Here is a 25,564-nt window from a genome sequence, read left to right as displayed (position 1 = left end):
AATGAAAAATAATCGTCCCAAATTCTGAACAACAGCAGGAAATTTTTTATTTTTTTTAATAATTGGCAGCCATAAGGCTAAGGCTTCTATCTCGGCTTTGTCGCTTCAAATCCTTCCCGAAGGCGTCAAAAAGAGTACCCCCGCCGCAAGCAAAGTGAGCCTTCCATCTCCACATTCCCATGGGTCCCTCGCCTCTATCTCTATCGCCCCAGGGAACAAAGGCCTCAGCAACAGGCCGAGCTCTGGCTCCGGGCGCCAGACGTCAGTGCGGCGACCCAACACCTTGCCAAAAAGACTCTGTAGAGAGATATCAGAGCTGTGGCTTTCCAACAAGACAGTGATGCAAAACCAGCTAAGAAGAGTAAAACCAACCAGAGGTAAAATCCTCTCCAACCGAGCCCGCTGGAGCCTTCTTTACTTTCAACTGGGGGCGGAAGCGGAAGTCCCTGTGAGAGCATAGAGTTCTCTAGTTCCGGTCGCGGGGCCGCGTTCGGGGCTAGAGCGCCTCTCCACGGCCACCGGGTTCCAAGCGGCTTCTATTTCCGGTTGCGGCTTCTGACATAAAGCCGAGACCTTTCAAACGCGGCGTCGCGGGTTCCTCGCCCCTCGTCTGCGGTCAACTCGCAAGGACTGGCGCGGGCGGGGGGATTGCACAGCCCACAGCTGAGCCAGGCCGTTGGGGCCGGCCTGCACTGGTACCTTCGATCCCTCAGAGCCGCCTGGCTTTTGAGCCCTCCGGATTGGGAGTATGTGATTGGCCGCCTCCAGGACTGCCGCTCGAGAGGCCAGCGCTCCTTCGCCATACCTGTCCCCCCATAGTCACGCTTTTCCCTGTGAGGTGCAGCATTAATCAACTCACCCCTCCCACACACTACTTCCCTAACGTGGGTGTCTGCGTTGACTTCATTCTTCACCTTCCCTTGAGACCCCTCCCCTCTGCCTCTGGAAGAGGTCTTTTTTGCCCAGTTCCTGTAAAATAGCACCCATCTGGCACCCCCAGAAAGTTCATGCTTACTAGAGAGTCTGTGGGCAAAGAAAAACCCAGTGCACACACGAAACTATGGCTGAGCACTGGGCTCACATCACAACTGCTTCTGCGGTGGATGACCAGCCAGCCACCCATCTTTGAGGTGGTAGCACAGGACAGTTTAATGACAGCAGTGAGACCTGCTCTTCAGCATGTGGTCAAGGTAAGGATTTAATTCTCTGCAAAGTTTTAGGAACGTCCGGGTAAAAACCAAGTCAATAATCTGAATTTATTTCTTGGCCTAAGTTTTGAAATAACCAATTAGCATATAATGCACCTCACATGATTTAATGGTTATGGAGTCTCTTGTTATGTGTACTGAATACCCAGCACTTCAGGGAGGTTAAGGTAGACCCAGAAAGAAAAGTGTGGACATTCAGAGGGAAAAAAAGGAAATATAAATACAAGGCATAGTAGCTGTGTAATGGAATGAATTTCATTTATTTATTTTGCTTTAGGTTCTTGCAGAATCAAATCCTGCCCGCTACGGCTTCTTGTGGAAGTGGTTTGATGAAATCTTCACCCTGCTAGATCTTCTGCTCCAGCAACATTATCTGTCTAAAACCAGCGCCTCGTTTTCTGAAAACATTTATGGCTTAAAGAGGATCGTAATTGGAGACACACACAAGCTTCAGAGACTGGCCAGTGCTGGTCTCCCAAAGAAGCAGCTTTGGAAGTCAGTTATTTTCCTGGTTCTTCTTCCCTATCTGAAAGTGAAGCTGGAGAAGCTGATTTCTAGCCTGAGAAAAGAGGATGAATATTCCATCCATCCCCCTACTTCCCGCTGGAAACGATTTTACAGAGCCTTTTTGGCAGCCTACCCATTTGTTAACATGGCCTGGGAAGGCTGGTTTCTTGTACAGCAGCTTCGATACATCCTAGGAAAGGCTCAGCATCACTCACCACTGCTGAGTCTGGCTGGGGTCGGCTAGGTCGACTTACAGTTCAGGATATACAAGCTCTGGAGCACAAACCAGCCGAAGCCAGCATGATGCAGCAACCAGCTGGGAGGTAAGGCTTAACATTTCCCCAACATATTTGATTAATAAATTCTAAAATCTTATCCCAATTTTATGAAATTTACCCCCTTCAGTCCACTTTGGGGTATTTCATAAAATCATCGAAAAATTCTTGTGTCCATAAAACAAGGATTGCCATCCTGGTAACCTTCCTCATCATAATGGCTACATTTTTGCACACACTTGCTATGTACCAGACACTTTGCTAGGTGTTTACGTATATTATCTCAATCCTCATCACAGCTCAATGAAATAAATGCATTAGCACCATTTAACAGTTGAGGAAACTAAGTTCTAACATTTGAGTACTTTGCCAAGGCCACACAGCTAATAGGCGGCAGAGCTGAGATTCAAGCCAGATCAGTACAATTCTAAAGACTGCTCTTAACCATGGTGCTATCCCGCTCCTAGTGTCTGTGTTCTCTGACAAGTTCAAATATATTCCTCAGTACTGCTGAGTTGTTTTTTAAGTGAGTTATTTCTTTTTCTGGATATACTATCTTCCACCCCCATAAAAGGTCTATATAATCAATGGCTCATTAACTTCTTTCTCAAAACACAAAGCAAAAGAAGCCCTAGTCATTAAAAACAAAGCTTAGCTCCTAGAACTCCTAAAATACGGTAGGTTAGAAAGAGGGAATTGTTTCGAATAGACACAAGAGAAAACGCCAGTCCAGCATCTATTCAATCCCCAAGCTGAATCAACGATTCTAATGAAAAGTGTAAGAATTGCATGCGTATTAGTTGTTCTGTGATTGTACCTAAATAAACAGTTTCTGCTTTTGCCTCCTTGTTCTGTTCTCCAAACGGCGTTGGCGAGAAGATAAAGTCAGCTCTGAAGCAAGCCGTGGGAGGTGCCGCCTCATGCCTCTCTACTGGCCTTTCGGTGGGTGTATTCTTCCTGCAGTTCCTTGAGTGGTGGTATTCATCCGGAAACCAAGAAACCATCAAGTCATTGACTGCCCTGCCTACTCCACCACCACCGGTACATCTAGACTACAATTCTGATTCTCCCCTGTTGCCCCAAATGAAGACTGTGTGCCCACTGTGTCGTAAAAACCGGGTGAATGACACCGTTCTCGCCACCTCTGGCTATGTGTTTTGTTATCGCTGTGTGTTTAATTACGTGAAGAGTCACCGAGCTTGTCCCATCACAGGTTATCCAACACAAGTACAGCATCTGATTAAACTGTACTCCCCTGAGAACTGAAAGGGATTAGCACCTTGTCTCACAACAAAATGACTGCACTATAAGGCCAGAGGGCTTGTTTTCCGCACGGTAAATAGCATTGTTTGATCATCCTCAATTAATAATTGTATGAACTTTAAACAGCCACATGGATTTCTTTAAAAGGATGTACTCGTTGATCTTAACCTTTTAGCTTGCTCCCTAGACACCTCTACTTAGAGTTGACCGAGCTGGTCAGAGTGAGAGAATCAGGACTGGCAGGGGATGTGAGGATCAGCATAGAGAAGGGGATCAAAGAGGGTACTCGGCACAGAAGCTTTTCCTGTCCCCTTCCTTAAAGGACAAGAGGTATAGAAGCTCTCAGGAAAAACCCAAGTTAGACCTCGTAGAGTGGGTAGTGAAGGGGAAGCAGGCCTTTTGAGAAAGGAAAGCATTTATCTGCCTATGAGGAATAGGTTTTATCGGTTTGCAAACAGTATGAAATATGGACCTGCTTTTTTATTTTATTTTTTGTAATACAGCAGGTTCTTATTAATTATCACTTTTATACATATCAGTGTATACATGTCAATCCCAGTCTCCCAGTTCATCCCCACCCCACCCCTCACGGACATGCTTTTTATAGAAATACTTAGAAACACTTTCTCCTTCCATATGCTGAGACTCATTTGTTAAGTAACATTTGCTATAGTTTATCACCTTTTAAAGATCCCTTTGTGAACCACACATATCTTCCTTGGGAAACTGGTTACAGGAAAATAGGGGTTGAATGTATATACAGAATAGTCTGAAGACTTCAGTGTGAAAGCAAAGCTATTAATGAAGAGATGAAGTAAAATACTGCCCTAACTATGACTGTGTAAAGACAGGATCTTTTCATAAGGTCTTTGTGCTTGCTGTTAAGAGTTTGCTAAGCTGACATGAATTATTCTGGCTATTACTAAAGTTTCTACAAAACGCTTAAGTAAAATTTAAGAATAAATGTTTTTTGGCAAAGAGCTGTTCCATGTCATGATTATGTGGAAACCGAAAGATTAGTTGAGGTATTTAGAGTAAATTTTTCATTCAGGCCACCTTTGCGGGTTTTTTTTTTTTTTTTTTTTTTTTTGCGGTACGCGGGCCTCTCACTGTTGTGGCCTCTCCCGTTGCGGAGCACAGGCTCGGGACGCGCAGGCTCAGCGGCCATGGCTCACGGGCCCAGCTGCTCCGCGGCATGTGGGATTTTCCTGGACCGGGGCACGAATCCGTGTCCCCTGCATCGGCAGGCAGACTCTCAACCACTGCGCCACCAGGGAAGCCCCTACCTTTGATTTTTTGAGGCATTCTGTATTAACATTTTGCTTTTTTTGCTAATCCAATATTGGAGAGAAATCCTCTCCTCCAGCAGCAAGAATTCAATCTTGAGTGAAATACCTTATTTCTCAAGTGAAATACTGCACAAACACTTAAGTTGACACCGGATTGGCAGGGTTAAACATACAGGTTAAAAACATACGGGTTAAAAAAAAATCATTACTACAAGAGGAAGGATGAAAATGATTTTTAAGTGCCTCTGCTGAGACAGGTGTTGTCCAATACAACTCATTTCAGCAATTCAAAGCACATTTTCTGATAGCACTAAGATAATAGAACTAAATTTTGAAATAGAATATCCTATAGATTTTAAAATATTAACACTTTTATGTACCATGAGAAGAGTATAATGGATATTTGCAAAAATTCTTATTAAACCACAAGGTTTTACCAGAACAAATACCATAGTTAAGTAAACTTTTTTTTAATTTAAAAATTTTTTAATTTGTTTCAAAGTTAAACCCAAGACACACTGACTTCACAGGAAATCCAATGAGAAATGTTTTTCTAGGCTGAACACGTGTTTCCCCTTAGTCTCCCCACAAAAAACATGTACATGTTAATTACTTTCATTTTACAATCACTGCTAAATAAACATTTTTAATATAGTAATGAGTCAATAAGGGAACCGAACCAGATTCAGGACTGAAATAATGCAGTTTTCCATGAAGATATCAAAGCCATATTTTTCACCTCAACCTACAAAGAAAAACAGGAAAGTATCAGTAATTCAAAAGAATATTAAACACTCTTACACATAATAAAACCAGTATCCAAATAGGCTAGAACATACCAATGTGGAAAAACCACAACCAGAATCAGCTCAGAGAGAAGATTAAGGGGTCATACCCTGGTTAATGCCAACACTGAAGCAATGGCAATGCCAGGTCAGACTATACTTCACTCATCATTGCATCATTGCTTTTCACCTCCTTGTATTATCTAAGAGCAGCCCAACACCCTATTTTCACATCCAAGAAAACTTAGGTTTACCCATGAGAAAAAAAGACTTCTTTTTAGATAAGTTGCAACCGTGGGCTTTCAATATTTGATCTTCTACTATTCACCTCAAGCAACTCTGCTGTACAAAAATGCAAACTTGAACAAGTTTTGTTTTGGAGGTGCTTTTTAAAAATTTTTGTAATACAGAGTAGAGTGGAGAAGCATTTACAGTACAGAAAAACATTTCTTGTTTTAGTGAGTCCAAACACCATGCATGATAAAATCTCAGGGATGTCTGTGAAGGGATTTATAATCTAGTTCTAAAGCAAAATCTTTAGAAAAGATTTTCTCCTAAAATCCTTTATAAAGTAAACTCCAGTTCATTTAATATACAATTTGATTTACAATTCTGCTGCCAACAAAGATGAAAAGTATAGTCATAAAAAATTTTATACAAGAGTCTGCTAAAGAGTCCAAGACCCAGGGAGGCTAGGATTTGACAAAGGTCCATAGAAAAATAACAGCAATGCTGGAAAGAGAAACTGAGGTCTGATTACCAGATTTATATTTTTCCACTACCAGCTAAATACAAGGTTTAATTTCATTTTTCTCCAGGCCATGGGCAAGATAAAGGAAACAATGCAAAGCCTGGGTAATTCACAACATGGATGATCAATTTCTGAATGAGAAAGCTGCCTGCATTTTATTTATTCTAAATGACACCTTCTCGTAGTTTACTATCGCTAACATGCTATGCTAAAGTACTAAGATCACAAACAATGTCAACCTCTCTAGCTTTTCAGCATTGTATCTAAATAACAATTCTGGAGACACAACATGCCTCCTTCAGCCATTTATAAATGTCAATAGCTTGATACTCCATAGTTAAAAACGTACAGCTATGGTCTGTGTTCTCCATTCAGCAACTGAATTCCACAAAGAGAGGGAAACTAGTAAAGTGCCTGTTTAGAGACTTGAACCTGTATCTCATCAACCTGTGCAGAAGTAAGTACACGTTACAAAAAGCAAACAGGCTAAGAGAACTTAAATAACCTTGTCTAAAAGCATGAAACTTGTGAGCAGAGCTCCAAGTGTGCTCCAGCCACAGAGGGCAAACTTTCCTTGTTCTCTTCCACAGTACGCTTTCCTCTGTCTGGAGCGCCTTCCCTACCCCTTTCAATCTGGAGAAAGTCTGTAGTTCTAAAACCTTGTTCAAACGTCACCTTCTCTGTTAAGTGGTCCCTAACTCCCTCAGTCATCCCCTCCTCTGACTCCCACAGCACTTTTCCCCACCACAGTACGCATCACACACCAATTATTCACCCATTCACGTCCCCCACCTCCCGTCTCTCCCACCAGCCCCATTACGCAGAGCTCCTAAAGAACCAGGACTTCCTCTTACTGGCCTTTGCATCCATTACACTCAGAATGATGCCTGGGACACAGAAGGCGGCTCAATAAGCGACAGTTTAATTCAGTCAGTGAACGACCCTCTCTACTAAACCCTAAGCGCCTGGATTATACAAGCATCAGCACAGTTTATAAAGCCGACTTACCTCCAACATTTCACATAGGTTAAGGACGTCCCTCAAGCATCTCTAAGCCCTCCGTCCTCCAACTTCTAACTCATGGCATTCTGCATGGCACCCTGCGCAGGGCAACCAATTCTTATACACGGTGTATCCTCAAAACGATAATAATAACAACAATAACAATACTACTGCTGATAATAATAATAATAACATCCAAACCCCACCAACTTCAGGAAAGACTGAGACGCCATCCTTCCGGGGAAACACAAGGCCGGATCCAGGGCTCAAACCAAAGCCTCAGGCAGGGGGTCCGCAGCCCGCTTTGGGAACCCCCAAAACTCTTACGCCCTAGACTCTCAGGAGGCCTGCCCAGGCCTGCAGAGGCTGACCGCAGCCCACCCGCCGCCGTTCAGTCCCAGAGGTACGGGCTTGGGGCTTTCCACACTGCTCCACCTCGCTAACCCGCCAGCTGCCGCGGCAGCCCGATCCCGACAACCAATCCCGCGACGACCAGTGGACCACGTGGGCCGCAGCCCTGAGGCTCGGCTGGTGCGAGGAGCAGCCAATCGGAGGGCTAGGCGAACGCTGGGGTTGGGGTGGGGAGAGCGGGCGGGAAGGCGTAGGCGTCTTTGCAGTCTCTTCTTGGCATGGCGGGCTACATGCTCAAAGTTGAAAGCAAGACCCTGAGTAGTCCCCGCCCGCCCTCCAATTCCCTGATCTCCGACCTTGGGGAGACTGACATTTGGAGTGGTTTATGCTGGTGCCTCGTTTCACAACTGGGGAAGGGCATTTGAGGCAGGCTGTAGAGGGTGTGTGTGCCCTGGCTTTCCAGGAAGAACTATCGATTCAGTGTTCCGACAGTATCGTGCTTGCGCCGAATTCCCGCCTGAGGGCTAGGGGTTGGGGTGGACTTTGATTAATGTGTCCCTCTCCCCCCGACCAGGAGAAACTCATTGGCTTGTCAGGGGCTTGGACGCTTCCTGAATAAGCAAGAGGTGCCACTAAATATCAAAGAACTGCGAAAGAGAGCAAGAGAGGCTTCCTGGGAGAGGTGGCATTTGATCTAGGTTTTGAAAGATGCGTTCGATTTGGAGATTCTGGGAGAAAATAATTTAACTCCCAAATTAAATGAGAAAGCATAGGGGAGCTTACCAAATTTAGGTAAAGTTGAAACTGGTGTAGTGTTTTCCAAAATTCAGTGAGTTGGAAATACCAGGAGGAAACTTAACAACATAGATGTCCCCCAGCATCAAAACCAAACGACAAACTCCCACAATCCACACTTACAGAATCATTAAGCTTGAATCTGGAGTTGGAACCCAGGCGTGTATATTTTTAATAAGTACCCCAGGGGAGATTCTGATTCACACCAAAGTTTCAGGACCAGTGTTAACGTAAAGAAAGGGGGTGATAAGAGATCTGAAAGACAGGGCAAGACTGTTAAAGATAGTGGCTTGCTGGCTGTGTAGTTTAGACTACTCTGGAGAAAGTGGGAGATTTAAAGATTTCAGAGTCTGAGGAGATGGGTGATCACAGCTGAAAACTCAATATGCAACTGTGTTTCAAAAATAGATTGAAGGAAGGCAGAGTAAAAGAAGGGGAAGCTATTGCCAAGTGATTGCAATGGTCCAGGTGAGAGCTAGTAAGAAATGGAGAGGTGGCATATGAAGGACAGCAGGAGGAATGTGATGAGTGTCAGATAGGGATGGGGAGAAAGATATGAGGAAATAAATGGAGAAAAATGGAATGTCCTCTGTACCAGACCTATGAAGGACCTCCATTGTACTTTAAGGATAGACTTTAGACAGTGAAGAGAATGGGCCTTTGCAAGTGCTGCTTCCTCTGCCTGGTTTTCCCCTTCCTTCTCCATCGTCCTTTCTCAATCTGGTGCCTCCTTTTATTTTTATTATTATTATTATTATTTTTTCCCAGCACGCGGGCCTCTCACTGCTGTGGCCTCTCCCGTTGCGGATCACAGGCTCCGGACGCGCAGGCTCAGCGGCCATGGCTCACGGGCCCAGCCTCTCCGCGGCATGTGGGATCTTCCCGGACCGGGGCACGAACCCATGTCCCCTGCATTGGCAGGTGGACTCTCAACCACTGAGCCACCAGGGAAGCCCTCTTTTTTTTTTGTTAAGGTAAGTTTTTTTGCTTGTCTTTATGGAAATGAGGTTGTCCTTTTTTATGTTTTTTATTTATTTTATTTTTGGCTGCGTTGCCGTGCGCGGCCTTTAGTTGTGACGAGTGGACGCTACTCTTCATTGCGGTGCGTGGGCGTCTCATTGCGGTGGCTTCTCTTGTTGTGGAGCACGGGCTCTAGGCGCGCAGGCTTCAGTAGTTGTAGCGTGCGGGCTCAATAGTTGTGGCTTGCGGGCTCTAGAGCGCAGGCTCAGTTGCTCCGCAGCATGTGGGGTCTTCCCGGACCAGGGCTCGAACCCATGTCCCGTGCATTGGCAGGCATATTCTTAACCACTGCGCCACCACGGAAACCCTCAACTTGGTGCATTACTTGCAGGTTTCAGCTCACATACCATCTCACTTATGAAATCTTATCTTGTTCTCACAAGCATAGTCACTGTCACTCCTTAGAACACCCCAAGCACACTGTTCATATGTTTCTAGCTCTCCAGAATGGCACTAGAGTGTAGTGGTTATGTATATGGACTATAGTATTTGCAAGCACCATAAACTCTGTTCCTCAGTTTCCCCATCTGTGAAAAGGGAATAATGACAGTACCTACCTCACAGAGCTGTTACGAGAACTGAATGAGAACAATGCGATAACACCTGGTGTTATCACATATGTTGTATTGCAATGAGTTCTTTAATATATGTTTTCCCCCTCTAGATTGTGAACAGGACATGTGTCTTATTCTTCTTGCTAACAGTAAAGGCTGCATGGCAGAATGATAGTAAATGGGTTTTGGAATCTGATAGATAGGAGTCCAAATCCCAGCTCTGCTACTTACTAGGTGTGTAATCTTCAACTTTACTTCCCTGAACTCAGTTTCTTCATTTATAAGATAGTGAAAATAATGCATGTCTTATAAGTTGTTACGAGGACAATTTGAGATCATCAAAGTTGCAGATCTGGCCCAAAGAAGGCAGTCACTAAATGGTGCAAATGATGGGTGGCCCCAGGACATAGTACCATGTTCAGAACACAGTAAATGCTTAGTAACTGATTATCGAATGAAAAGCTGACGTTATATGCCAGGCACCATGCTAACCTTTTTATATACATCATCGCACTTCATTCTCACAAGAACTGTATGGAGAAGGCACTATTATTATCTCCACTTTACAAAGAAGGAATGTGAGGTTTGGATTATCTTAACGAAGCTTTCTAAGCCAAAAAGTGCTAGAGCTAGGATTTCAAGGCCCTTGGTGCTTTAAAAAACAGCTGACTGAATGAGAGAATGAATGAAAGGAGACTTACCCAGAGTCAGGTGGTGGCGTGGTAGAACCAGCACTGTTACTCTTGGTCACCATGCTATCTAGTCTGCTATTCTAGCCGAATCATCTTGACAAATGAATTGAGAGTGAGATGGATGCTGGTATTTGGCAGTTTGTGTCTACTGACCAGGAAAACTGTGCTATACCTATCTCGGCTGATAAATTGAAATGCTTGGTGAATAAACACAAATAAATTGGGAGCTCTAGTTCTTCGCCAACTGTCAGCAGTGTGACCAGATCATTTTCCCAAGACCTAGAAAAAAACCACTGTACAAGCTACTGAGTTCAAGTTGCTTTGTATCATGAACATTTGCTTTGAGGTATCAGAGCCAGAATGTGAGCTCCTCGCTGGCCTGATAACATACTATTCATAACCAGAGGACTTAACTAAGGAACTCTGAAGAAGGAAGAGAAACCCTCTTTGCTCATCTTTCACATTATCCTTCCTTCTCCTGATTTGGTCCCTAATAGTGCATTAAAGAATAAGAAGGAGAAAACAATACAGTTCCTAGTTCTTCTGCCCCAAAAATGTCCTTCCTGTTGATTGGGAAGGAAAAAGGAGGTACTTAGGTAGATTTCAGATTTTGAAGACTCCAAAGCAATCCAGAATCCCAAACTTGAAAGGCAGTGGAAGGAGTAGGGGCATTTGTATTAAACAGACCTGGCTGTGCATGCCAGCTCTTCCACTTAACTGGCCATGTAATCTCAGGTTCCATATCATGTGCCACACTCCCAGCTTGGTCCCTTGTGCCCAAATGCATATGTCCAGTAAATGACGGTCCTTTTTATCTTTCTAAAAGTAAGTGATATCAGAAGGATTTCAGTGTGAGAGTGAAACTGAGAATTAAGGTAGGTAGTAGAACTAAAAATGAGACTGGGGACTTCCCTGGCGGTCCAGTAGTTGAGACTCTGTGCTTCCACTGCAGGGGGCGCGGGTTCAATCCCTGGTTGGGGAACTAGGATCCCAAATGCCACGTGGCATGACCAAGAAATAATAATAATAAATTTTAAAATGAAATAAAAGTGAGACTGAATTTGGAAATGACGTGAGTGAAAAAGGGTTAAAGTTGAAGCTGAGAGCAGACCTCTGCAGTTTACTATGTTGCTGTGCTGATTTATTCGTCATAGTATGTATTCTGCCTCCTATCCTGGAAATAACTTTTGAGCCAGACAGGTACAAAGTGTCATGCCAACAAAGCAGAACTCCATAGGAAGAGTGACCTCAGTTAAAAAAAAAAAAAAACCCGAGGAGGTATTCAGAAACCTATTTCAGAATGCCATTTCAGCATAAGCAAATTGGAGTAGAAACAAAGAGTTGTTTGATGGTTTGACTTATGCGGAGAGAAGTATGTTAGTTTCCTGTGGCTGCAGTAACAAATTGCCACAACCTTGGTTGTTTAAAACAATAACACTTTATTCTCTCACAGCCAGAAGTTTGACATACGAGGGCAGAAATCAAGGTGTCAGCATGGGCTGTGCTCCCCTCAGACGCTCCAGGGCAGAATCCATTTTGTGCCTCTTCCTGCTTCCTGTGCCTGCTGGCATTCCCTCACTTGCGGCCACATCACTCCGATCTCTGCCTCTGTGGTCACATTGCCCCCTCCTCTTTTGTAGGTATCAAATCTCTCTCTACCTCATTCTTTTTTTTTTTTTAAGATTTTTTTTTTGATGTGGACCACTTTTTCAAGTCTTTATTGAATTTGTTACAATATTGCTTCTGTTTTATGTTTTTGGTTTTTTGGCCACGAGGCATGTGGGGTCTTAGCTCCCTGACCAGGGACCGAACCCACACCCCCTCCATTGGAAGGCGAAGTCTTAACCACTGGACCGCCAGGGAAGTCCCTCTACTGAATTCTTATGAGAACACTCGTGATTGGATTTAGGGCCCACATGGATAATCCAGAATAATTTCCTCATCTCAACATCCTTTCTTAATCACATCTGCAAAGACCCTTTGTCCTTGTAAGTTAACGTTCATAGGTTCATCATCATCATCATCATCAATAATTGCTGGCCAATATTCACTTGTTCCAGTTTAACCAGCATCCCCAAAAGAGATAACTGTCTCTTACCTGTTTATTTTTTTCACTTAATTGTTTTTTTTAATTATGCAAACAATTGATGTTCATTGTAGACCATTTAGAAAATAGAGAAAAGTTAAAGAAAAAAAGGAAAGGAAAAGAAATTCAATGAAAAATCATCTGTAATCCTCTCATCCAGGGGTAGCCAAACCTTCACCAAAGAGTATTTTTCTAGGCTGGGTCTTGTGTCCAACAAAGAGGAAAAGTAGGAAAAAGAGAATAAAAGTGAATAGAATAGGACAAACGATTTGGAAGGTGATAGAATAGGTTAATATTGTTCATAATAGATATGTACAGGACAGCTTAATCTAAAATAAATGTAGAGCTTTGAAGTGAAATTAACCATGACAGGAGATGCTTGTATGATGTATAGAAATAACACTCAGCCCTTTAGAGGAGGGATGTTTTAGCTTTGGCCCCTCACTTGAAAACCCCTGAATTTCCCCACTAATACTTCATTCTCTCCCAGAGGTCAGATCCTGGCCTGACAATCTGCCCTGTCATAGGCTTTTCTTGAGTCCTTATCAGCCTTCCTCAGGGGTCAATGTTATGAAGACTAGGGGAGTCTGGCAGAGTTCCTGCTCCTTCCAGGCTGATATCAAAGGGCAACAGGGGCTGTGACAGAAGGCAAACATTCAGACAAAAGCCAGATGTGGAACTGAAGCAATAAGAGGAAAAGCAAGAGCATCAGGTAAAAAAAAAAAAAATTTTTTTTAAATCTCATTCCTCTCAGTTTATGTCTGAGAGCATGAAGAGCTTAGTAAAATCATAGCTCAGGAGCAACTTGTAAAGGAGAATGAGTGAGAAATTTGGGGAAATGTGGAGCAGATGTTCATATGGAGCTAGACTCTCAGAAAACTTTGTATCTATCATGGTTGTCATCAGCAACCAAGTAACATCAATGAGCCTTGGGAGTCATGAGAGTATAGTTCTGCTAGTTCAAAAGCAATTAGATTTGTTTGTGAGTCCCAGCAGGTGGAAGTTATAGGGAGACAAATTATAGCTGAAAATAAGGAAGCTATTTCGTTTCTTTTTTTTTTTTTTTTTTTTTTTGCGGTACGAGGGCCTCTCACTGCTGTGGCCCCTCCCGTTGCGGAGCACAGGCTCCGGATATGCAGGCCCAGCAGCCATGGCTCACGGGCCTAGCAGCTCTGCGGCATGTGGGATCTTCCCGGACTGGGGCATCCCCTGCATTGGCAGTCGGACTCTCAACCACTGCGCCACCAGGGAAGCCCGAGGCTATCTTTTTATTGGAGTGGATGATAGGAGTAAGAAAGTTCTGGGATGTGCTAAAGAAAAGGTTGACCGTGATTCTTTGAAAAAGAAAATAGAAAACACAATATACAAATTACCTTGTGTCCATTTTTGCCAGTCTCAATGCCAGATAGATTTCACAGTCAAAATCTTGGATGTGTTAGCTGGGGGAGAGCTATATGGCTATGCTTGTGTGATCGGAGTGAAGCCATTCTGTGGTGCACTTTTCTCAGAAGCTCCCTGTTCCTGGATGGTGAAGGACAAGGATATTTGCAAACTGACAACTCAGGAATGGGTAGGCATGGTGATGGACACAGATCCAGATAAGATGGAGAAAACTCCCTTCCTGTCCTTTCTACCTCTTTGGAACCTGTATATTAAACAGGTTTCCTTCTGTTTCCTATGACTTTGAACTTCTCACACACACTAAATTCTGTGTTTTTTGACTCTTCAAGTATCCTACTTTCCATACATGAGAAAATTTTGTTGGGTGATGAGAAGCCCAAATGAAGTATCTTATAAAAGGCAATTTCCCACATCAGATGAAAAGAAAATTGTCTGGGGATGATTGCCTTACAGTGGTGTATTGGAACTGGCTCTTACTGGCTCGAGAGCCATTTGTTAACTTTTCAGGAATGTTTTGAGCCAGTTGTTAAACAGTCATTACTAAAAATTAAGTTTTATAAAGTTACAGTTCAATAAATTGTATTTAAAACAAATTTATTTATTTATTTATTTTTTTCTTCTTTGCGGTACGCGGGCCTCTCACTGTTGTGGCCTCTCCCGTTGCGGAGCACAGGCTCCAGACGCGCAGGCTCAGCGGCCATGGCTCACAGGCCCAGCCTCTCCGCAGCATGTGGGATCTTCCCGGACCGGGGCATGAACCCGTGTCCCCTGCATCGGCAGGCAGACTCTCAACCACTGCGCCACCAGGGAAGCCCAAGACATTTGGACTGTTTTTAAAGTTGGGAAATATAACATTTGAAAAAACAATTTTAATTTGGAGCAAAATAACATTTAAAAAAAACAAGTTTAAGTTGGCAAATTGATGCCACAATCGAAACAGCAGAAAGCTGCTACAGTTTCCAAAAAAAAGCCTGTCCGATGCAGAAAACGCACATTTGAAGCAAATAAAGAATTTGGACATTTTTGAAAACAGGGCCCAATATCTTGAAGTTTCACCACAAAATTTTGAAAAAGTGCAAAGAACTTTTTTCTTTTTTTCCAAAAACGGATCTTTTTGGTTTCTTGTTTTTTTTGGGTTTTTTAAATTTTCTTGTTGAATCTGCCCCGAGAGCTTCTTGTTTTTTGGTTGTTGTTTTTTTCTTTCTTCTTTCTTGATCCTCTTTTTTGTTGTTGGTTTTGAATTCTTGTCGCCCCAGCCCCCCTTCCTGCTCCTCCCCTTTCTGACTCCCCCTCCCCCCTCGCTGGGAGTGGAGGTGCTGGGTGGGGAGGAGCGGGGAGGGGTGAGGACATTTAGGACAGGACCTCGGAGGGAAGGAGACCAGCCTGAACTGTTGGAAGGCCACTGGAGGTTCAGGAACAAAGGGAAGAATAGGATTGGGGGAGGACACAGAGAGGGCACTGCCCACCTAGGAGCTCCTGGCCAAAGTCAGGTGGAAGGAGGTGTCATAGAAGGTCCTAAGAGACAGGAGGCAGGAAGCTGTCTGTGGGGGGTTGGAGGGGAGTGTCTCAGTGACCTGTTGGTTGACCTTCTGCCAGGAGGGAAGTTCCTAGCGGCATGAGGGAGGCGGGCAGAGGCACTGGGGACCAGCTGTGGAGGCCCAGGTCTGGATCTTATTTGCCCGAGTGCCCAGGCTGGTCAGAGATTGCAGGTGTCAAGAAAGAGGAGGGCCTGGAGGCCAGGGGTGACGCCAGCACAGGCACTGTGGCTGCATCGTGGAGGAGCTGCAGGGGCAGGGACCCTGGCAAGCCCTCGCAGACTCCCACCCTCTTCCGGAATTAGTTACCCCTCAAGGGGCCTTCTACATATGGGAGTGATCATGGGATCCTTTGGGGACATGGCAAGAGAAGGGTCCAGAGCTCAGGACTTAGGCCAGTTTGGGGGGTCCGAGACTAGAGCTGGACCCTGGCTTCATTAGGCAGGCTCTTTCCCACCCTGCCGCCTCCGGCCACAGTAATTAAGCTTGGGGTTGCCATGGTAACTGGGGAGGAGACCAAGCCCCTAGGGACCCTAGGGCCTGGTACCCCCTCACCCACAGACCAGGCTACCATGTGGAACTGAGGCCCACGGCCTGAGTCGAAGGAAACGCCAGGACCCTCCCAGGATCTCTAGCTCCAGTGACAGCCTTGGGAGCTCGCTCTTCCTAGGAGCAGGAAGGAGATTTGCTGTGTGTTTGTGGGGAGGGGTTCCTCTGGGTCCAGCAGATGCCCTGAGGAGGGCCAGCCCCCAGTCCTGCCTCTGCTAGGCTTCTTGGAAGGTCTGCCAGGCATGGGGAGAAGTGCTGTAGGGCACACTGGCAGGAGGTGGGGAGGGATCGTCTGCCAGGGTTAGCTGGGGAGGGAGGGAGGAGAATCCGGTCTTGCCCCCCAGGTATGGGAGTGACATGTCCCCTGAGCTCTGGGCTGGAACTCAGCAGGCCTGGGAGCTGGGCGGTGCTGCTTCTGGTTTGACTGTGTCCTTGTCCCCCACCCCCCGGCCCACCGACCCGCCCCCTCCCCACGCAGATATCCGGGACTCCGGGAAGAAGCCGGTGATGCTGTTCCTGCATGGTGGCTCCTACATGGAGGGCACCGGGAACATGTTGGATGGCTCTGTCCTGGCCACCTACGGCAACGTCATTGTAGCCACACTCAACTACCGGCTTGGGGTGCCTGGTGAGGGTGGGCAGCCAACTCTAGGGGCTGGAGTCTGGGAAGAGGGCCTGCTGGCAGGGTTCCTCTAAACCCAGCAGAAGCAGAATGGCTTCTGGGTTGGACTGAGCTGCCCAGAAAGAGGGAAAGTGTGCTGTGACACCCCCAGGAAGCCCCCTTTTTTCCTCTACCCCCATGTTTTCTCAGCACTGGGGACCAGGCTGCAAAAGGCAACTACGGGCTCGTGGACCAGATCCAGGCCCTGCGCTGTCTCAGTGAGAACATTGCCCACTTTGGGGGCGACCCCGAGCGCATCACCATCTTCGGATCTGGGGCAGGGGCCTCCTGTGTCAACCTTCTGATCCTCTCCCACCATTTGGAAGGTACCAGCCACCTCCTCAGCCTGTCCCTCTTGTCCCCTTTCTCACACCCCCAACCCCACCAGGTCCCCCTTCTCCTCCCTCAGGCTGATAACAGCCCAGCCTAAAGCCTGCCTGTCCCACCAGGGCTGTTCCAGAAGGCCATCGCCCAGAGTGGCACTGCTATTTTTAGGTGGTCTGTCAACTACCAGCTGCTCAAGTACACGCGGCTGCTGGCGGCCAAGGTGGGCTGTGACCGGGAGGACAGCGCAGAGGCCGTGGAGTGTCTGCGCCGTAAGCCTTCTCGGGAGCTGGTGGACCAGGACATACAGCCCGCCCGGTATGGGGGTGGGAGAGGGCCAGGTCCAGACCTCCATTCTCCTTGCTGGTTCCAAGGAGGTTGAGGGTGAGAGGTGCCCGCAGGCCACAAGCATTCCATTTAGCCAGGAGATGTGGACTTCAAGGCCCTCCCGGGGCCCTGCCTTCTCCCAGAAGCCTTCCCTAGGCGGAGGTGCCTAAACAGAGCCAGTGTGCACGAGGCTCCATGAAGTGCTTGAGGGAGGACTTCCCGAGAGGTCAAGTACCCTGAAGGGCTCAGAAGGTTTTAACTAGGGGAGAGGGGTCTTCTGAGCAGAGGACTCAGCAGGCTGTGAGCTGAGAGGAGGCCGGTGAACAGGTGATGCGACCTTGACCGCTTCTCCCCAGCTACGATATCGCCTTTGGGCCCGTGGTGGATGGTGATATAGTCCCCGATGACCCTGAGATCCTCATGCAGCAGGGAGAATTCCTCAACTATGACATGCTCATCGGTGTCAACCAGGGAGAGGGCCTCAAGTTCGTGGAGGACTCGGCGGAGAGCGAGGACGGCGTGTCCGCCAGCGCCTTCAACTTCACCGTCTCCAACTTTGTGGACAACCTGTATGGCTACCCGGAGGGCAAGGATGTGCTGCGGCAGACCATCAAGTTTATGTACATGGACTGGGCCAACAGGGACAATGGCGAGATGTGGCGCAAGACCCTGCTGGCGCTCTTTACTGGCCACCAGTGGGTGGCACCGGCTGTGGCCACCGCCAAGTTGCACGCTGACTACCAGTCCCCTGTCTACTTTTACACCTTCTACCACCACTGCCAGGCTGAGGGCCGGCCCGAGTGGGCAGATGCAGTGCACGGGGATGAGCTACCCTACGTCTTTGGTGTGCCCATGGTGGGTGCCACCGACCTCTTCCCCGGCAACTTCTCCAAGAATGATGTCATGCTCAGCGCCGTGGTCATGACCTACTGGACCAACTTCGCCAAGACCGGGTGAGGGCCAGAGGGGCTGGGTCAGGCATCCCTGCAGGTCAGGGCACACACCGCCTCCATCCTCAGCCCCTTCTCTCCCTCTCCTTCACACGGCCATCATTCCTCCATCAAGGCACTCTTGCCTTCTCGACTCAGACACCTGCCGGACAGCTCTTCTGTGTGTGTTGAAGACTCAGAAGAGTTGGAAGAGAGGTCCCTGTCTTTTCTGGGGGGCGGGCTCACTTGGTGCCTTTGGCTCCGTGTCTGTCTCTCCTTCCCTCCCTTGCCCACCCAGCTCTCTCCTTCTCCTCCCAGAGCTCGGCCCGCTGTCTGAGTGCTCCCATCTGTGTATCTGAGTGTGTGTGAGGGTTTGTGTCCGTCTGTCTATTGCTGTCTCTGCCTCTCTCTCTTGAAATCTATTGATATCTCTGCTTGCTTTGATCTGGTTACTCTGTACTCGCTGGTTTCCCCCTGGCTGTCTCTCATGTCCTTTTGTGTCTCTGTTTCCATATGTCTCTATCTCATTCATTCTCAGACTCTGCCTCTGTCACTGGTGGTCTGTCTCTGCCCTCTCTGCCCCTCTGTCCTCATCTCAGACTGTCTCTGGCAGTCTGGCTTCATCCCTCTTTGTCTGTCTGTCCATCCGTCTCTGGCAGTTTCTCTGTCTCTTCGTATCCGTCTCTGTCTCACTTCCCGTCTCCCCAGCTCTCTGCATCTCTGTCCATCTCTCTCCCCATTCCTCCCATAGCAGGCCCCCACCCCTGCCTTTCATGGGAGCCTCACCCTTACTCCTCCTTTCCCTGCCCCGTTGTGTCCACAGCGACCCCAACCAGCCGGTGCCACAGGACACCAAGTTCATCCACACCAAGCGCAACCGCTTCGAGGAGGTGGTGTGGAGCAAGTTCAACAGCAAGGAGAGGCTGTACCTGCACATCGGCTTGAAGCCGCGCGTGCGCGCCAACTACCGCGCCAACAAGGTGGCCTTCTGGCTGAAGCTCGTGCCGCACCTGCACAACCTGCACACGGAGCTCTTCACCACCACCACGCGCCTCCCTCCCTACGCCACGCGCTGGCCGCCGCGCCCGCCCCCTGGTGCCCCGGGCACTCGCCGCCCGCCGCCTCCGGCCACCCTGCCGCCCGAGCCCGAGCCCGAGCCGGGCCCCCGGGCCTACGACCGCTTCCCCGGGGACTCCCGAGACTACTCCACGGAGCTCAGCGTCACCGTGGCCATGGGCGCCTCCCTCCTCTTCCTCAACATCCTTGCCTTCGCCGCCCTCTACTACAAGCGGGACCGGCGGCAGGAGCTGCGGTGCAGGCGGCTCAGCCTCCCCACCCACCCCGCCCCGGCGGCTCGGGCACCGGCGTGCCCGGCGGGGGCACCCTGCTCCCTGCTGCCGGCCGTGAGCTGCCACCCGAGGAGGAGCTGGTGTCGCTGCAGCTGAAGCGGGGCGGGGGCGTCGGCGCGGAACCTGCGGTGGCCCTGCGCCCCGCCTGCCCGCCCGACTACACCCTGGCCCTGCGCCGGGCGCCGGACGATTTGCCACTCTTGGCCCCCGGGGCCCTGACCCTGCTGCCCAGCGGCCTGGGGCCACCCCCTCCCCCGCCGCCCCCCTCCCTGCATCCCTTTGGGCCCTTCCCCCCGCCTCCCCCCACCGCTACCAGCCACAACAACACGCTCCCCCATCCCCACTCCACCACTCGGGTATAGGGGGCGGCTCGGGGAGGCCCCCCTCCCCGGCCCTCCCGGCCAGCTCAGAAGGCAGGGAGGAGGACTTGGCGACAGGCTTTTGTCGTGTGGAGCTGTGACACATCGAGGAGCTTTAGGTGGACATCGGTTTCCTCGCCGGGATGTGTGCGCTTCTCCCGCGCAGAGTGGCCCGTTCTCTTCTCTGGACCCGGGCCTTTGAACAACTGGGGGGGGGGGGTGTTTTTTCCCCTCCCTCGTCTGGACACCCGTCTTCGGTGTGTGGAGACGTGGAAGTATTTTCCCACGTGGAGTTGTGCTTTCTCACAAGGGGGTGAGAAACCATGTGCAGGGTGAGGGTTTTTTTTGCCGCCCTGGACACATGTTGGCTCCCTCAAAGAATTTCTGTGGGGATTTGTGCCCCCACCTCCTCCCTCCTCCCACCCCCTGGAGACCCTGGAAGTGGTGTGTTCACAAACAGCGACCCTTGGCCACCGGACGACGCAGGGTGGTGCCTGGGAAGTAGCGAGGAAATCACAGCCCCCCTGCCCTGACCCCAGCCCTCCCGCCCCAGCGAAGCATGTGTATCCCCCGTGGCACAAGTGAGGTGAAGCACGGTCTCCCCAGGGCAGGCCTCGCCTTCCACAGATGACAGACACACATTCCCTGCCACGGGGAAGAGAGGAGACCTTGCATCCGTGTGCTGCCTGGGAACTTGTCTTCCCCTGGGTCCAGGATGCATTTCTGAGTGGAAACATGTTCTTGCATGTGGATGTACGTTTTCCCATGCAGACAGCCCCTTTCTCTCCAGCACTTCCCTGCATCTTAGGGCCTCAGGCCCAGCACTTAACTTCTCACACAGCAGGTGTGAAAGGACTTCAAACTGACAGAAGCTGAGGGGGAGGGACAAACCCTGAGGAGATGAACAGACCCTAAGCTCTGCCCTTCCTTCCCCTAGAGTTCGGGGGGTGGGGTGGGGTGGGGGGCTGCGTGGCACCTGCCACCCACAGAGGCCGTGCATGTTTGACCAAAACTCTCACCGCGGTCTGAGGGCAGCCCTTCTTCCCTCAGTCCTCAGACCGTCGCTCATCCGTGCCAAACTGCTGAGGTGGGTTTGAGGGGCGAAGACCCCCCAAAACGTGCCAAGGATTCCTCAGCCCTGGGCCAGGGCAGGTAGGATACAGGAGAGGGGGAGGTGGCAGCTAAAGGGGTCCCGCCTGCGTCCCTCTTCTCGCCATGTCTCATCCCTCCCTCTCTGCCCCTGTTTTCCCTCCCCTCTTCGCCGTCCCCCTCTGAAGACATCCCTTCCTGGTCCCAAGCCAGCTTCTCCCCTCAGCTGCCCACCCCCTCCTTTGACCTGCCCCCTCTCCCCTGGGCCCCCAGGGCTGAAGGAAAGGAGCAGTGGAGGGGGGAGGGGAGGAGAGCAGGGGAGAAAGACTTCCCCGGACAGGTTGGGGGAGAGAACGGGGTCAGCTGTACTGAGGAACAGATGGAGGGGGCAGTGGGGGACAGCGCTTGGGCAGACACCAGCAGGAAGAATTTGATTTGAAAGGATGTGTGTAAGGTGACTGCCCAAAGAGAAACGGTTTGGGCCTCTGGGGAAAGGAACAATGTCGGGAAGGGTTTCAAGGGACACCAGCCGAGAAGGAGCCAATCCTCGTCTGCTGGCATTTTGTGGGTTCATTAGTGCCAAATTTGAATAGGGGGTGGAGTGCTGTCTTCCACTGACCCCCAAATCCCTGGTCTTGGCTCCCCAGAACTTTGCCTCCTGACTGTCCCTTCTGCCCCCACCTCCACCCATGGAAACTTAGTTCTTTTCCTACCCCTTCCCCTGCCTGGTCTAGCTCCTTTCCAAACAGCCCTGCCTTCTAAATGCTAGGGACCTGGGCCCTGAACCCTGTAGACAGATGCCCCCCAAACTGGGGCATGGGAGGGGGGCTGGGGGACCCCATGATTCAGCCACAGACTCCAATGCCCAGCCCCTGTCCCCAGAACAATTCCTTGACAATCCCTTGTCCCCACCCCAACCCTTCGCGGCTCTGTACACATTTTTAAACCTGGCAAAAGATGAAGAGAATATTGTAAATTGTCAGAGTCCAGCTCCAACGAGTCCAGGTAAACCTGAGGGATGGACGGCGTCGGCGAAGGAAACAAGACCTGACACCCTTTGTAGATGTCAGCACGTCAAGCACAAATTTATTTTTCAGAGCAGGTATTTATATATAGGCAGGTTTCATCATCATGTACAAAATCAAAACATCTCAACATGTTCTAACCTCAAAATATTTTTGTCAGTTTTCTGAAAATGTCCCCAGTTTCTAGATGTACTAACAAGATAATTCCCCAAGTTCTCATTAGTTGCAGGTTATTTTCTAATAGTTAAGTCAAGCTATTATGTAAGGTCTTTACTACAGAAGTGCAATCTTCGTGTTCTTTCTGCATGGGCAAGTTTTTTTTTTTTTTAAACATCTTTATTGGGGTATAATTGCTTTACAATGGTGTGTTAGTTTCTGCTTTATAACAAAGTGAATCAGTTATACATATACATATGTTCCCATATCTCTTCCCTCTTGCGTCTCCCTCCCTCCCACCCCTCCAGGCGGTCACAAAGCACCGAGCTGATCTCCCTGTGCTATGCGGCTGCTTCCCACTAGCCATCTACCTTACGTTTGGTAGTGTATATATGTCCGTGCCTCTCTCTCGCTTTGTCACAGCTCACTCTTCCCTCTCCCCATATCCTCAAGTCCGTTCTCCAGTAGGTCTGTGTCTTTATTCCTCTCTTAACCCTAGGTTCTTCATGACACTTTTTGTTCTTAAATGCATGGGCAAGTTTTTTGAATAGTGCCTTAAAAATATTTACAATATATCCTACAGTTCCTGTGCACCTGACTCCACTAGTAGCACTTACAATACCTCCTACGCTCCTGTTTATCACCTGGCAATTGTTGCCAGAGTATTAACCTTTCTTTATAGTGGACCCATATGAAAGCAAAATCAACAACCCCTTCGTAGGGCCACTGTTGTTCAATTGGGGGTGTTTTCCATAGGAACATCCCTATATTTCCATTTGTGTATTGCATTCCCAGTTTCCTGGGGCCAAAATAGGTATTTTCCATTTTGTAATAACAATAGTAGGGGGGGTAGTAGTTTTTCTCATCTTCCTAACCCTGGGCGCAAATCCCCCTTGTGCTGTTTCCATAGATAAGCTTAACACAACCAAACAAATCAATAGAGATGTAGTCCACCGTCCTGGCACAGTGCTGCTTTGCAGTCCTGCCTTTGATTGCATCATGACTTTGTCATGGCGCAGGGACTCCAGGATGGAATATTGTAAATATAAAAGTTTAACTGTTGGTTTTGCCTGCTGTTATGTTGGGAGGTAGGGGTGGGGCTCTGAAGAGACAAACCCTGGAGAAGTGACTCTGCCAGTGAGGGAGGAGGAGGGGGTCCGAGCCCACAGCCCTTTCCAGTGAACAGCTCTGAGGTCAGAGAGAAAGGGGGAGTGAGTGCTGGGGTGAGGTGGTCATTGGTAATGGGGTTGTTCGGGGAGTTAAGATCAGGACCAGTGTTTGTGCAGAGGTCAGAGCCTGGTGTAGAGGACCAGGCAGGGGCTGATGGGGACAGACACCAAACAGGCCAGAGGGCCTATGGGCTGGTGCAGGTGGCTGGCTACAGGAGAGACATGCAAGGTGAAGGGTTTGGCCTCTGCTAAGCCCTGGCCCAGGCTGGAGGGTCAAACACATGCCCAGGACTCTCCCTCTTGGCACACTGTGAGGGAGAGCCCCACATCGTTGTGACCCGCTTACCCCCAGGAGCCTCTGGGACAGGAAGGCGGCTGGTAGTACTGTGGGCACAGTAGGTTGGGGCCCTAGGGACCCCCATGGCCACGGCCACTCAGTCACTGTGTCCTCCCCCACCTAGCTCTGGCGCAGACTCCATGGCTTCTTACACCAAGTGTTTCGTGTTATTTGTGAGAAAGGTAAGTGGAGGATGGGGAGGTTGGGGTGTTCTAGCCCTGACCTTAAGTGGACCCCTTCCCCTCGCGCTCTCCCTGCTCAGACACCATAACTATGCAGCTTCTCTTCCTGCAACCTGCCTCTCCATCCCTGGAGGAGCCAGGCTCCCCACCAGCCTCTCACCTGTCCCCGATCCACAGAAGCTTCTAAGTTATGCTCACCTGGGAAGCAGACCCAGCCCCCGAAGCAGAGCGCCCCTGCAGTCTGCCTTCGGTGCACCATGGACCCTGTGAAAATGATCGTGTCCCCCCCACCCACTCGCCGCCATCGCCGTCGCGACTCTTCAGCACGCCGCGCCCACCGCCCCGTAGCCTGGGCCCCTGACAACTGACAGCGATGACGAGAAGCCCCCACGTCAGCACACAACAATCTGCCCCCACAACTGGAATTGCCCCAAGGACTGGGAAGGCTTTCAGTCCACCCAGGGGTTCTGGACTCCCTGGGCCCAGGATGCCGTGGAGCCACCTACCCAGACCATCCGCTTCCAGCAAACTGTAGAGGGAAGGCCGCTCAAAAGAGAGGCAGTCAGAGCTGGGCCTACAGGCCTACGCGTACCCTGTGAACCCCCGCCCCACAGCCCTCAGGCCCTGAGCCACAAGAACGGTTGGGGGGTGCCCCAAGCAGAACAGGAGCAGTGCTCGCCAGCCCAGCAACCCATCCTGGGCCCAGCCCACGTCGCAGACATCCCTCGGCGCCACTCCTCAGGGCGCAAAGCCTATAATGCCAGAGACGTGAGGCGGCAGCTGTGGGAGCTGACCAGGGAGGTGGAGGCCCTGTCCCACTGTTACCCCCCGGTCTCTGGATCCAGCACGGCTGAGGGGACGGGAAAGGCCTAGGTATACTGTTCCCTGACAGAGAGGTGACTGGGAGAAGAATAAAAAGAAGAGAGGAGGTGGTTTGTGGTGGTTTGGGGGGTGCCAGGGCCCACACAGCCACAGGGAATTCCCGGGATGTCCAGTGATTAGGACTACACGCTTTCATTGCTGACGGCCCCAGTTCAATCCCTGGTCGGGGAACTAAGATCCTGCAAACCACACTGCATGGCCAAAAAGAAAAAAAAAGAGAGAAAGAAAGAGAAATAGCCAGTGGGCATTTTCCATCAAGACTCCAAACACACAGCAGGTGCTCAATATAGACCCACTTAATGGAATCAGCTTAAAATGATCGATAACGTTAGTCAAATGAAAATGAACAGAGAAGCAGGGTGATTCATAAAAGGCCTATCTGCTCACATTCCATGAACCCATCTGGTATGGAAGGTGAGGTCTATATTCCTCTATATCTGTTGAGATGTTCATTGTGCAAACAAAATGACTTGAGGTTCAACAGGTACCAATTTCACAGACCCCAGCAATGAACCCCAGCAATGATCCCAGGACTGCCTCCACAAGAACTCAGGCCTTGCACGAGACCCAGGCCTCCCCAAGAACCCGGGCCTTGCTCAAGATCCAGGCCTCCACAATCTTCCAGGCCTTACCCAAGACCCTTACCTCTGCAAGAATCCAAGCCTTTCCAACGACTCTGACTTTCAGAAGAATCCAGTCATTACCCAAGATT

At 49.3% G+C, this 25,564-nt stretch overlaps 1 protein-coding gene, 1 long non-coding RNA gene, 1 other non-coding gene and 2 pseudogenes across 3 annotated transcripts; 3 read left to right on the top strand and 2 right to left on the bottom strand.

Moving 5' to 3' along the window:
- Nucleotides 1-1,060: 1,060 nt before the first annotated feature.
- Nucleotides 1,061-4,628, top strand: LOC132414074 (peroxisome assembly protein 12-like; annotated as a pseudogene).
- A 386-nt stretch (nt 4,629-5,014) lies between these two features.
- On the bottom strand, nt 5,015-7,544 carry LOC132415108 (uncharacterized). Its single transcript, XR_009517090.1, has 3 exons — nt 7,408-7,544; nt 7,087-7,214; nt 5,015-5,287 (listed from the first exon to the last, which is right to left on the bottom strand). It is a non-coding gene; the product is annotated as an uncharacterized lncRNA (long non-coding RNA).
- On the bottom strand, nt 5,408-5,504 carry LOC132415630 (Z30 small nucleolar RNA). The gene has a single exon (XR_009517350.1). It is a non-coding gene; the product is annotated as a Z30 small nucleolar RNA (small nucleolar RNA).
- An 8,050-nt stretch (nt 7,545-15,594) lies between the features above and the next one.
- Nucleotides 15,595-20,015, top strand: LOC132414239 (neuroligin-2-like). Its single transcript, XM_059996635.2, is given in 7 exon segments — nt 15,595-15,721; nt 16,542-16,691; nt 16,865-17,050; nt 17,174-17,366; nt 17,732-18,328; nt 19,128-19,644; nt 19,647-20,015. Coding segments are annotated over 7 exon segments (2,139 nt in total).
- A 320-nt stretch (nt 20,016-20,335) lies between these two features.
- On the top strand, nt 20,336-24,870 carry LOC132414238 (spermatid maturation protein 1-like; annotated as a pseudogene).
- The last annotated feature ends 694 nt before the right edge of the window (nt 24,871-25,564 follow it).

Source organism: Delphinus delphis, chromosome 19 (assembly GCF_949987515.2).
Source record: "Delphinus delphis chromosome 19, mDelDel1.2, whole genome shotgun sequence".
NCBI classification, from domain to species: Eukaryota; Metazoa; Chordata; class Mammalia; order Artiodactyla; family Delphinidae; genus Delphinus; species Delphinus delphis.
This window is presented reverse-complemented; position numbering and strand designations above follow the sequence as displayed.